The sequence below is a fragment of the Lactuca sativa genome, chromosome 5 (genome assembly GCF_002870075.4).
Source record: "Lactuca sativa cultivar Salinas chromosome 5, Lsat_Salinas_v11, whole genome shotgun sequence".
NCBI classification, from domain to species: Eukaryota; Viridiplantae; Streptophyta; class Magnoliopsida; order Asterales; family Asteraceae; genus Lactuca; species Lactuca sativa.
In genome coordinates, this window is record NC_056627.2 from 367,829,592 (window position 1) to 367,841,197 (window position 11,606).

General features: G+C 34.0%; 3 protein-coding genes across 4 annotated transcripts; 1 reads left to right on the plus strand and 2 right to left on the minus strand.

Annotated features, from left to right (window-relative positions):
- Positions 1-536: 536 nt before the first annotated feature.
- LOC111892277 (uncharacterized) lies at positions 537-1,527 on the plus strand. The gene has a single exon (XM_023888355.3). The coding sequence runs from the start codon at positions 678-680 to the stop codon at positions 1,380-1,382; it is 705 nt and encodes a 234-aa protein (XP_023744123.1). The 5' UTR covers positions 537-677; the 3' UTR covers positions 1,383-1,527.
- Positions 1,528-1,611: 84 nt separating this feature from the next.
- LOC111892259 (uncharacterized) lies at positions 1,612-3,443 on the minus strand. The gene is made up of 5 exons (XM_023888332.3): positions 3,278-3,443; positions 2,927-3,127; positions 2,426-2,719; positions 2,157-2,318; positions 1,612-1,979 (listed from the first exon to the last, which is right to left on the minus strand). Exons 1-5 carry the CDS (start codon positions 3,305-3,307, stop codon positions 1,788-1,790), a joined length of 879 nt encoding a protein of 292 aa, XP_023744100.1. The 5' UTR covers positions 3,308-3,443; the 3' UTR covers positions 1,612-1,787.
- Positions 3,444-9,117: 5,674 nt separating this feature from the next.
- On the minus strand, positions 9,118-11,315 carry LOC111892267 (uncharacterized). 2 transcript variants are annotated; one of them, XM_042901964.2, is made up of 8 exons: positions 11,096-11,315; positions 10,889-10,956; positions 10,381-10,489; positions 10,184-10,266; positions 9,957-10,118; positions 9,730-9,831; positions 9,421-9,559; positions 9,118-9,306 (listed from the first exon to the last, which is right to left on the minus strand). In XM_042901964.2, exons 1-8 carry the CDS (start codon positions 11,169-11,171, stop codon positions 9,290-9,292), a joined length of 756 nt encoding a protein of 251 aa, XP_042757898.1. In that variant the 5' UTR covers positions 11,172-11,315; the 3' UTR covers positions 9,118-9,289. The 2 variants fall into 2 exon arrangements, with proteins under 2 accessions (XP_042757898.1, XP_023744113.1); XM_023888345.2 differs by having other exon boundaries at positions 9,118-9,559; positions 11,096-11,313.
- Between the last annotated feature and the right edge of the window lie 291 nt (positions 11,316-11,606).

The following is an 11,606-nucleotide window of genomic DNA, read 5'->3' on the forward strand; positions in this document are numbered from 1 at the left end:
TTCCCCGATAGGTTTATTGGGTAAGGTCGGCAACGAGCTTTTTAGACTTGATGTATCATTGTTATGCATCATATAATTAACGTGTTATTATAATAATACGTTAATGGATTGAAGATATTTTTGAAGGAAAATTCTATATGTATCATCCAAATTGTTTAATGTATTTTCCTTGTGAGTAGAATAATATTTGATATTTATATAATTTGACAATTTATTCGAGTGAACGAAAATACCGTTAGCACTCATTTTGAATTAACATATTATAGAAGTGTGTCTATGTTTTTTATACTTATTTAACATATTATTATTGTCGCTCATCATAAATTTTAAATGAAAAAATAAATATCTTTTTATGTTCTATTTATTTATTTATATTGTATATTATATAAAATGTATTGATTTTAATGCTTGCTTTTAAAAATTGATAAAAACAAAAAATTAAAAGAAATTTGATTTCTCATTATGTTAAATTTAAGCAAAATCATAAAAACTGGGACTAGGCGTCTAGGCGTTCCACATGACACCGCCAGTATCTGCCACGTCCAAGTAAAATCTAGACACCTCTCGAAATTACCTGCCACCTAAATCTGCTTTACAAGAACCCAGTCTCTTGCTTTTTATCCAATATTATACCAAACCAGTGAACCACACACATCCGGCATCCCCAAGAATCAATCATGCAGTCGAGATTAGCAGTCTCTAAGCTCAACCGGATATTAATGCCAACACCCAAATCCAAATATCAAACAATCCACCCACGACTCTTCTCCTCTTCCTCCTCCTCTGGTAAGAACATGGAGGATGCCATGACACAAGGAGTTGACACGGAAGGTGAAACCGGAGATGCCAAACCAGATAATCATGATGACAATATTATTCCAACCAGAGAAGACCATCGTTACATGCGTCCTAAGACAGTGCCACCAAATTTGTCAGCCTCAAAGCTAGAAACTCCGGGGGTGAACACGCCGTTTGATCCTCACGTCCAGCAAAAGCGCACCAAGGCGGAGCTCAGCTTCGGCTGCGCGGGACTAGATGGTTCACCATGGCCGAATGAGAATGATCACAAAGGTACTGAAAGGAAGGAACAAGAGCAAGAGAAGGATGATAAACACTACTTTGAGCACCACAAGGCTTCTCCCTTGTCGGAAATTGAGATAGCTGATTCCAGGAAACCTCTTACTAGGGTCATTCATGGGACGGGGACGGCGGGTGGTTATTTTGGTGATGAGCAGGTGATGACGTGGACACCGGAGCAACTTGATACTGCGGAGCAGTCTCTACTAAGAGCCTCACAGATATTTCGAGAATCAGCTGCCAGAGGAATTCCGGAACTGCCTCATTCAAGGAGACTCAGACAGCTTCGTGGCGAGGATATATAATTACTTTTTCAGTCATATCGAGTATATATTGTATGATATATGCTTATGGTGTTAAGGATTACGTTCAATGTTAATATATACCAACGTGTGCGCGTGCGCCGAATATTGGTCTTAACAATCGCTGCACTGCATAGAATTTTGTCCATTTATGATCTGCAGAATAAGTACATATAAAAGATAGACGGATAAAATTAAGAATCGGTGCACGTACGAAATGCTCACTATAAACTTGCATCCGAGGAACCAAATTTATAACCCACAAATACATTATACATAGAGGTTCACTAAACTAATTATGCTTTCATAATTCCCATGCATCTAGATCTTGGAACTAGAATTTATTGCAATAAACAGAAAATAGCTAGTTTACTTGGATCCAAGATGGCGTTTGATTAAATTACATCTTCAGACCAAAAGAGAGCCTTCCATGACTGTGATGGCTTTACCTCGAAGAAGTACTCTTTGATTCTTGTTATCTAGATGGATATCTAAAATGCCACCTCTAGGTGATGCTTGGTATGCAGCAAAATCACATTTCTCCAACTTATCGTTCCAATAGGCTGCTAGGGCACAGTGTGCACTTCCGGTAACAGGATCCTAAAAGAGAAACAATTATAAACATTTCTGCTACTAGCTACCAACAACATATATTGCATACCAGACTAGCTAATTTTTTACTCAACTTAGCTAAAATTGTTAAGCCTAAAGAATATTCTTATGGGACACTTCGATTGGAAGGAAAGAAAGAAAAGAATTCCAATATAATTAAATTACCTCATCAATTCCATAGTTAGGGCAGAAGAATCGACTATAAAAGTCAAACCCCGATCCATTAGGCGCAAGTCCTGTGATTAATATCCCTCTGCCTGGTGCTTTTCTCATCTTATCAAACTGCGGCTTCAATTCTGCAACTTCCTTTCCCGATGGAAGAACCACCTGCACCAAAGGAAGAACAAAAGATCATGTATTACCTTCATTGACTTTGATCACAACTCTTTTGTTAAATGAGAGTCATGTAAGAGGAGTTTTAATAAGATACATACAAGGATGTCATCAGATGCTGTCTTCTTTACATCAACAACGGAAACACCATTCAATATTTCAGAAATTATTGTTGAAACCTCAACATCATTAGAATCTGAAACTGGAACAACAGGGAAGTTCAGTTCAATCAGGAAGCTGGCTTGTGATGCACCATTTTCGTTGCTACTTTCAGGAACTTTTTTGGCAGTCAAAATTCCAGAAAGGGTTGAGAATTCAACTGTGTTAGATTTCACCAAGCCTGATTCGAAAAGGAAGTGAGAGGCTGCTAAAGTAGCATGACCACAAAGTTCAACCTATCATCAGAAATCAGAATAGAACAAACTTAGATTGATGAATGGCAACACACTAATCTTAGCTTTATCTGCAAGTACGCATATAAAATTTTGTTTGGCAAATGTTCTCACAGAAGTTCTACCAAATTCCCCTAAATGAACAAATGGTAACCTACATAAACATATAAATAAAGGCGACCGTATATAGAAATTCAAACTGGTGATAACCTCAGCTACAGGAGTGAACCATCTGAGATGGAATCTAGGATTCTCCGAGCCCTGGTCGACGATTGGAGTCAAGTAACAAGTCTCGGATAAATTGAATTCGGTCGCAACCGACTGCAACCACTTATCATCTTTCTCTATCTCCTCTAACCAACACACAGCCGCCGGATTTCCTTTGAACGCCGTATCAGTAAATGCATCCACCTGTTTTTCAAAGAAAAAACACCAACCTTTTAAGCTTTCAAGCTTTCGGCTGCTACGCAATTTGCAGCTCATATACTAATGCGCCCTTGCCCTTGTGTGTTTTTGGCAAGTGCGTGAAAAGTGCGAGAGAGATGATAATAAGGAACTTACCACGGAATATTTGACAAGCTTTTTCGCCATTTTAACAGGAAGCCTTCAGGTCAACGTCCGCCACTCTCCGCCGGAGTCGACACCTGCGTTTTAGTATCCGACTGGTTTCCCCTTCCTGGCAAGTACTGCTGTACTGGCAAGTAGCAACTGTATCCGAATGTAGAAAAGAATTGGTGAATTTACATAAAAAGTCTATGACTTCCGATTTATTCAACTTTTTGTTGTACATAAATGTTTATTGATAATTTCATCCAGTCTTGTGCAACAAATAAATCACATCCCTTGAATAATCTAAAATATGAATTCTTTATTGGATATTTTAATATTAAGCATTTATTTATGTATGTTTAAATTTACAAGCCACTTTTCGGTAAGACAATGAGGTGCTAGAGTTTGCAGGCATGGGGGGATTGTCTTAAAAGGGGAAAAAATCTTGATGAAAATTTGCTACAAGAGGGTTTGGAGTTGAATGATAGATTCAATCGAACTCGGATTATATCAACAAAGGTGGTGGACATAGTCAGGGCCGGCCCCGAGAATTTAGAGGCCCTATGCAATTTAGTAATAAATGGACTTAAACAGTAAATTCCAAAAATACCAATAATAAAATTACTATTTTTCATCAAATCTCATAGTTACAAGTCCTTTCAAAATAGTACATGAAAAAGTAAACTCATTTCCACTTAAAAATATATCATCCTTTTAATATTCAAACTCAACTTCGCTCTTTCAAATGAATTAGGAAAACACCTCATTGGAATTTTCTCATTTCCTGCTTTTGAAAAATCAATATGAAAAATGGAATGCATAAATCTGAATCAGAAAGACAAAAAAAATGGATGACTCTAATTTAAAATTTCAAACTGATAATATGATATACTCAGAATTGTTATTTACCTTTTCAAAATCTGTAAAATCTGGAACTACTAGCCTTATCTGTATAGGCTGCCTCTTGAAAATTTCAAAATCAGAAGAGATGTCAAAATCATAATTATATATACAACATTTATCTCTTAAAAACTAAAAATAAAAAAGAATGAAGGGTCAAACTAAGATATTTTCAAAAAATGAAGGCTCAAAAATAGAAAACATATAATACCTCTGATTATGTAGAAAGAATAAAATCAGAAATCTTGACTCTTGAGAAACCAAATGTATTACTCTAAGAATATGTTAAAATATAAATCTGAAACATACTCTAAAAAGTAAAAAGTCGTTCGAATATACAAAACGTACTCAGTTACTTACATCTTAAAAAAGATGTCAGACTCAAGAAGAGAAGAACTTCAGGCCACGATTATTGAACATGAGGGTGTTTTGTGGTTGAAGGTTGCGATTCCTGAACAAGAAGGATGTTGAATGTTATGATTTTTTTAAGAACAGAAAAACCAAATGGAAGAAATTGTTTTCTTTTTGAAGCCTTGAAGGTTGTCAAATTTTAAATCCCGATATATCCTAGGATTATGAGATCGTTAATAAGAACTGAATCGTTGTATGCCATCAATTGTTTTCCCTTCACGCGTATATTGAAAACGAGGTAGGAGCAAAATCAATTTCAATCGTATTCCCGCTTTCAGTTTTGATTTGCGCGCTTTGATTTGGAAGAAAACGTGTTTTGTTTTAGGCGAAAACACAAAGCAGGTTATTAACCCTAAACGAGAAATTGGACCATGTTGGAGGATGGGCCCTGGACATAGTTAAGTCAATGGTATTCAGTAGGATTAAACACAAGATTAGTAAAGAACCATATAATTAAGTAGATTGGTGTATTAATCCATTCATGTAATAGTAGAAATAAAAAAGTATGTCTTGTGTATATGATGGTGATGTTTTTGGATAGTATTGGTCTTGTGTTCCTCTAGGTAGGGCTCTCTTTCTCTTCTTCTCTTAATTAATTTTGTTGGTTCCAAAAAAAATTACCAAATTATAAGTAAAATATTATACTTATATGTATTTTATTTTTATATATGTATTTTATATTAGAGTTTATCTTAGTTATATATTAAAATAAAAGGTTAGATTACCTAAAATCGATGCTCTTTAAGAATTAATATAGATTAGTGAAAATGACTTAAAATGGTAATGAGTTTTCCAAAATCTACAAAAAAATACAATTGTTTTTAACTTTTTTTTAAGTACACAAAATACCATTGAACCGACTATTGTAGGTTATCATCAGGTTACCCGGTTTTTAAAATGTTCAAAAAATATCATTAAAGTATACTATTTATATAGAGAATATCAATGAAGTACATATGTGTTCAAATAAAACCTTGTGGTAACTGGTTACTTCACGTAAATGGATAAATTACTTAAAAGTCCAAAATGTTTAAAAAATACCGCACTTTTTGTTAACTTTGTTGTTGTCGGATTATGTAGAACACGATCACCAGAGATCATACAACATCATATTAATTCACAACAATTGTGCAATCTCTTTCATTCCCTCGCTCGATCATTCTTGTGGTAACCAGGCCCGGCCCAGGTACCTGGGCGAGATGGGCAAAGGCCCAGGGCAGCAACCTTGGAAGGGGCATCAAGTTAGGCCTGTTACCTGTAGTATGTAAATATTTAATCCAAACTAAAATGTGGCCCAAAGCTTGTAATCTTTAATCAGTTAGGGTGGGCGCTAGATCTGATAGACGGAGGCACGCCAGCAACGCTCGCACGATAGACGAGAATCGCTTCGGTTCTTGAGCCGTTGGGCGTTGGTTGAATTTATTGGGGATGCATAGCATATATGATATATTCATTTGGCATTAAACTAAAATATATAAATTGATATCGGTGCCCTGTAGATTAGAGAAGATGATGACTGAAGGATGCCTTTGATTTCAAGCCTCCAGTCATGAAGATTAAAAAAAAAAAAAAAAAAAAAAAAAAAAAAAAAAAAAAAAAGGTAGAAAAATCAATATCCCGTCTCCTCCCTCATCATATTTCTTTTAGATGTGTTATAAATCTAATCGGATTTCTTCTTTTAGACGTGTTATAAATCTTATCTGATTTCATAAGTGCAATCTTGCTAATTCAATGATTTATGGAGACAAGATTTTTGAAGTTTCTTTGGAGACTTGGTAAACTGAGTTTTGTTTTTTATTATCAACAAAAGCAGAAATCAAATTTCTGAAATATGGAGTTTTGTTTTTTATTTCTAAAAATCCCAGTTCTTTCTAATTTTCTTATTTATGAATTTCGTTAGTTTAGTGAATCCTTGAATATTGACTTCATTAGTTGAACATTTTTAGAGTTCTAAAACTGTTATTCCATATTTCCTAATTCAACAACAACTTTTAGTTGTTAATTTACTGATTTGTGTTGTTTTTGTTTTAAATGTGTTGTTTTAGACTGTAGACTCAGAGCAATGATGAAACCAAAAAAAGAATAAATAATAAAAGAGAAGAATATTGAGTGTCCAGTGTTCTTGATGTTTCTTGGAAACCATAAAGAGTGTCATGGCTTGTTAAAGTGAAAATAAGGCAATTGGTTTTCTAATTGAAAGGGAATCCCTAAAGTAGTAAAAATACATTTGTTAGTCCTTATAAAACAAAAATAAGATGTGTTTAATTTTATGTTTTTAAAAGAAGTATACTTTTGGTATAGGGACCGAAGGACTTCTCTTTTGACTTTCATGAATAGTTGCTTTATGTTAACCATAAATTTTGCACATTTTAGATTGGATTTTGCTAAGATTTAGTTATAAGCAAAAATAATTCATGAGTTTGTTGCTGTTACTATCATGTTATTTTTAGTTTTAGTTGTTATTATTGTTAATGAAGATATTTTTCCACTTATAGAACATTTGGTCTCAATCCTATAAATCCTAACCTATTGTATTGGTTGCTACTTTTGAAACCCAAATGAGCAAGGGTTTGGTTAATGGAAACCGATTAAAAAACCAACATAGGTATTTGTTTATCTGCATGTTTTTAGTTTTCTTTAAGACGAATATAAAATAAGGGCATTATTTTTTTATCTCGCGCTGGGCATGAAAAACCATTGGACCGGCCCTGGTGGTAACATGAAAAGTAAGTGGGTAATAATCTTAGTTAAACGTTCTTGCTTCCCGATCACATTATATGCCTCAAACCTAAAACATATACGATATACAATTACACATATTATATATACATCAATGTTAGCCGTTGATTAGTGTTGTGGCACAAGAGAGACACAATGGAGAAACGAGCGTGACATTATGTCATGAGAATTCCTAAATGTGAATGTAGAGAGTAGGAGTTGCATTTAAATCTTTGGGACCAATGAGAGATAAATAGTCAGGAACACTCAGCGTTATGTGGCTGATTTGATGATGATTTATAGTCAAAGTAGAGAGAGAAACATATGTGTTGGAGCGCTTAAACGACTTGCATCCTAATTGATGGATTCTTAATTATGTGTTTTTCTATGATTGTATTTAGATAGAAACTCATTGAGTGAGGGAATGAAAGAGAGTGCACAGTTGGTGTGAATTGGTATGACGGTGAATTATCTCTAATAACCGTGTTCTACATAATCCGGAAACAACAAAATTAACAAAACGTGCACTGAAAAAACAACAATGACATTTTTTTTTTGAACATTTTAGAAACTTCAATGGTATTTTTTTGTACTAAAATGTGTATTTCTTTAGTATTCTCCATACAAATAGTAAGTATACTTCAATGGTAATTTTTGTACTAAAAAACAATGGTATTTTTTGAACATTTTGAAAATTTTATTACAAATTCCTTTTATACAACTTGATTTGCGTTAGATCTTTTCTTACAATTTGATTTTTCTTGTTTAACAAGTAATTCAAATCCTTTTGAACATGATATGCGTATACAGTTTGGTTTTCTATGCTTGGCACATGAGAGTTGACTTTCCAAAAAAATATCATACAACAAATTAAAATAATAAAATGCATCATTATTATAATAAATAAACTAGAAAAGATTGTCCTGCGTTGCCGGGGTCGAAAGGTATTGTTTTGTAAAGTAAAGTAGCATGTTGAATTGCATTGAGATAATTTAGTAATGGAAGATAAACAATGTCATCTAATTACATAAGTAAAGAAATCTAAATCATTATTTCTTGCAATAAATGAGGAAAATAAAGAAATGGTCTCACAAATTGAACTTTATTGCCATGTATGGCAGCGGCGGAAAACCAATCCGGAAAATATAGACCGTTGTTTTTTGTCCGTTAATGTGAGGGTAATTTGGTCTTTTAAGATATTAGAGACTGAATTTGTGACGACGGGTAAACCATATGGACCATTTATGTAATTTTGGAGGTGGTGGTGGTGATGACAGCTAGTGGGTGGCTTTATAGTATTGGGTGTATATTTTCTAATAAATAAAACATTAATTTAAAACCAAAAAGAGAAATTTAAATTAATAAAAAATATCGGATTAAGAGTAAAATAGTGATTTCGGTTCCATCGTTGTTGTCAATGTGTTAAATCTAGTAAACCACAGGGACCAATCGTGTAATTTTGTCTAACAATAATAATAATAATAATGAGGGACCATTTCTGCCAAAAGATTAAATACTAATAATATGTAATAAAAAGCGAGGGTAATGAAAAATTCAAAAGAAAGTGAAATGGTTATTTGTGAACAAAAACATAAAGGTGAAGGGTCAATGTTGTAAATAGTTTTTTAAAACCAACATAAGTTGGAGGACCAAAAGTGACAAAAAATTTGACAAAAAAAGAGGAGCAAACATATAAAACCTTAGAGACCAATCTTGCCAAACACTTAGGAAGTTTACTATTCCTAACTTTCATATATATATATATATATATATATATATATATATATATATATATATATATATATATATATAAAATAGAACCAAGAAATAAATAGTTCTTTAATTATAACAAACGAAACAAATGGTTACACAAGTTGCAATAAAAAGGAAATTACACACAGACATACACAAATTGGTTAAAAGAGAAGTCCCACCCAATTTGCAACAGGGGGAACATATATAGTATTAGCCAAAGATCTTCAGCACTTCCCCATATTATCTATATCTATCAGCTAGAGTAAAACAGAACAGAATAAGTTTTTACATCCAAACATATTTTAACTGGTTCAAACTTTATCTATTTACATGGGTCAGATCCGGATCCGGATCCGCTTACCAGAACCCACCTTTCGCCATTTTCATAAACTGGCAAAGTGAAATGATTGGGAGCTCGTTGTTACCCGCTTTCTTCTTCTTGATTTTTGTCATCTTCAAAACCTTTGTCCCTTTTGTTTCGGTCTCGGTAGTTGAGACCAAGTTATAGAACTGTCAACAACCAACAAGATTTAAGTCTGTTTGATATGATGGAATGGAATCCACAACGTGAAGGTAATGGAATGGATCATTACATTCCACTGTCGTCATGTTTGGTTGGCTCGAAGACATGAAATCAGTTATATGATTTTAGCAAAGTCTGAAGTAGATATAAATGTTACCTCACAAACACCATGAAGTAGCAACCTATGGAAAGGGTCTTGGACATATATCACCAGAACTTCCTCATTACCTGCCTCCGAAACAAATGCCCGAATGCTCTCCTGAACACAAACAAATATTTTACATGTTTGCCACTGTCATCATTATTTTGTCAACAATTGAAGGGTAGTTTACACAATTCAATCACATATATTATATGATATAACCAAGTGAAGGTGTAAAGTACCTCATAACCATTAACAAGTTCAGGAAGAAAGCTTCGGCGGAATGCGTCTCTAGTTTTGCAGTCAACCCTGTGCCATGCAGTCAAAGCAGCTATCTTATCAGCATCCACACGGCTTTTCTTCTTTGATGAAGAAGAACCTTTAAGTGCTTCTATTGCACCAGCCTACCAGAAACAACAAAAGCTTTTAAAGTTGAAGCATTGTTACAAGCATTAAGACACAGGGTTACCTCCTTATCCATGTCTATGTTCCTAAATTTGTCCCACTCCCCCACGTTTGTGAAGCAAAAGGGTGAAGGTTGTGCCTCATCACCTGTAAAATGAAATAGCAACGTATAATCTATCTAAAGTCTAAACTAAACCATTTATACAAAAGCTACTATTAGTCAAAATTCAAAAAGATATTTAGATGTATATATGGATTTACCCCAAGGTGGTGGAGCAAACAGGCCTCTAATTTCATCTCCAGTCAAACGAGGTACAAGCTCCAACAAGATACGATCATTTATCCATCTTCGTGCACGTCTGTTGCTGACCTGGACAAAATGGAAGATTTAACTTTTAACTACATGATTACAAAAACAATGATGGAGAAACCGCAGGAAATGGCTGAAAATTAAGTTATTATCAAATTCATCCAACTTCCATATCATGTTCAGATTATTCAGTTGACAAACAAGACCAAATGTTTAGCATAGAGCTTCCCACAAAAAAGGTAAACAAGAAGCTTTAGTAAATTGAAAGATTCAATAAACAGTCAGCAAGATCATAGTCATGGCACTAAACATATAACCAAAAAGTTGTCAATTTTGTCCGTCAATAATTCAATTTATCACATTAAGTATTACATATGCATGGTATTTTCTTTTGAAATCAACAAAAATTAAAAATCGACTCCGGAAAGTTAAAAGATGGTAAGGGTAAGTTTTAATTACTCTGTCGTTCAAGCTCTCAAGATATTCGATTTTTTTCTCAAGCGCAAATCCTCGGGATTTCGCATCGCCTGCAAAGATCCAAAAATTTCCCTTTTAGTTCGAAAGCTAGCCAAAAAATTGTCCAATTCAAACCAGAATACAGATAATTAACTTATATTCAAAAGAAAAAAGAAAAAAAAACGATAAATTTAGGGCAAATATTGGTACCTTTCGTATGATCAAATCGAGAAGCCGATGAGAAAATATCGTGTTCTCCCTGCAAAAAAACATCTGGGGTTGCCATGGTTGAACGTTTTGATGGATAGCAGAAGCTGATATCTTGTTGAAGATAGAGAAGATTAGCGGAATCTGAGCCCTAAATAGAAATGAGCAGAAAAGGGGGAATATGCTGTGATGCGATGCAGTCGAACGCGGGATGCTTGTGTTGTATATCTGTAGATTGGGGAGGAAGCGATTTGGGTCCTCTAAAGTACGAATAATTGCACAGAACTTCCCACAGTATAAAAGACTACATAAAGGTACCATATAGTATGAAAATTTGCAAAAGATCATCATGTGGTATGAACACTTTGAAACAATAACTTGTAAGGTTGTTGAATGGATGGGATACATGAAAACGTTATATTTTATGTTAATGTATTTATTTATTTTCTATGTTAGTTGTGAGTATTATATACATGCATAGTATAGGGTTTTTTGTATAATTATATTGTACATT

Bases quoted from the DNA above. Each gene is read 5' to 3' on its own strand.
- LOC111892277 (XM_023888355.3), top strand. From the start codon at position 678: ATGCAGTCGAGATTAGCAGTCTCTAAGCTCAACCGGATATTAATGCCA.
- LOC111892259 (XM_023888332.3), bottom strand. From the start codon at position 3,307: ATGGCGAAAAAGCTTGTCAAATATTCCGTG. The intron at 3,128-3,277 runs GTAAGTTCCTTA...TTTGAAAAACAG, and splicing joins AGCTTGTCAAATATTCCGTG to GTGGATGCATTTACTGATAC. The intron at 2,720-2,926 runs GTTATCACCAGT...TTCTGATGATAG, and splicing joins GGTTCACTCCTGTAGCTGAG to GTTGAACTTTGTGGTCATGC.
- LOC111892267 (XM_042901964.2), bottom strand. From the start codon at position 11,171: ATGGCAACCCCAGATGTTTTTTTGCAGGGAGAACACGATATTTTCTCA. The intron at 10,490-10,888 runs GTAATTAAAACT...CATTTTGTCCAG, and splicing joins TTGAGAGCTTGAACGACAGA to GTCAGCAACAGACGTGCACG. The intron at 10,119-10,183 runs GTAACCCTGTGT...TGTTTCTGGTAG, and splicing joins ACATAGACATGGATAAGGAG to GCTGGTGCAATAGAAGCACT.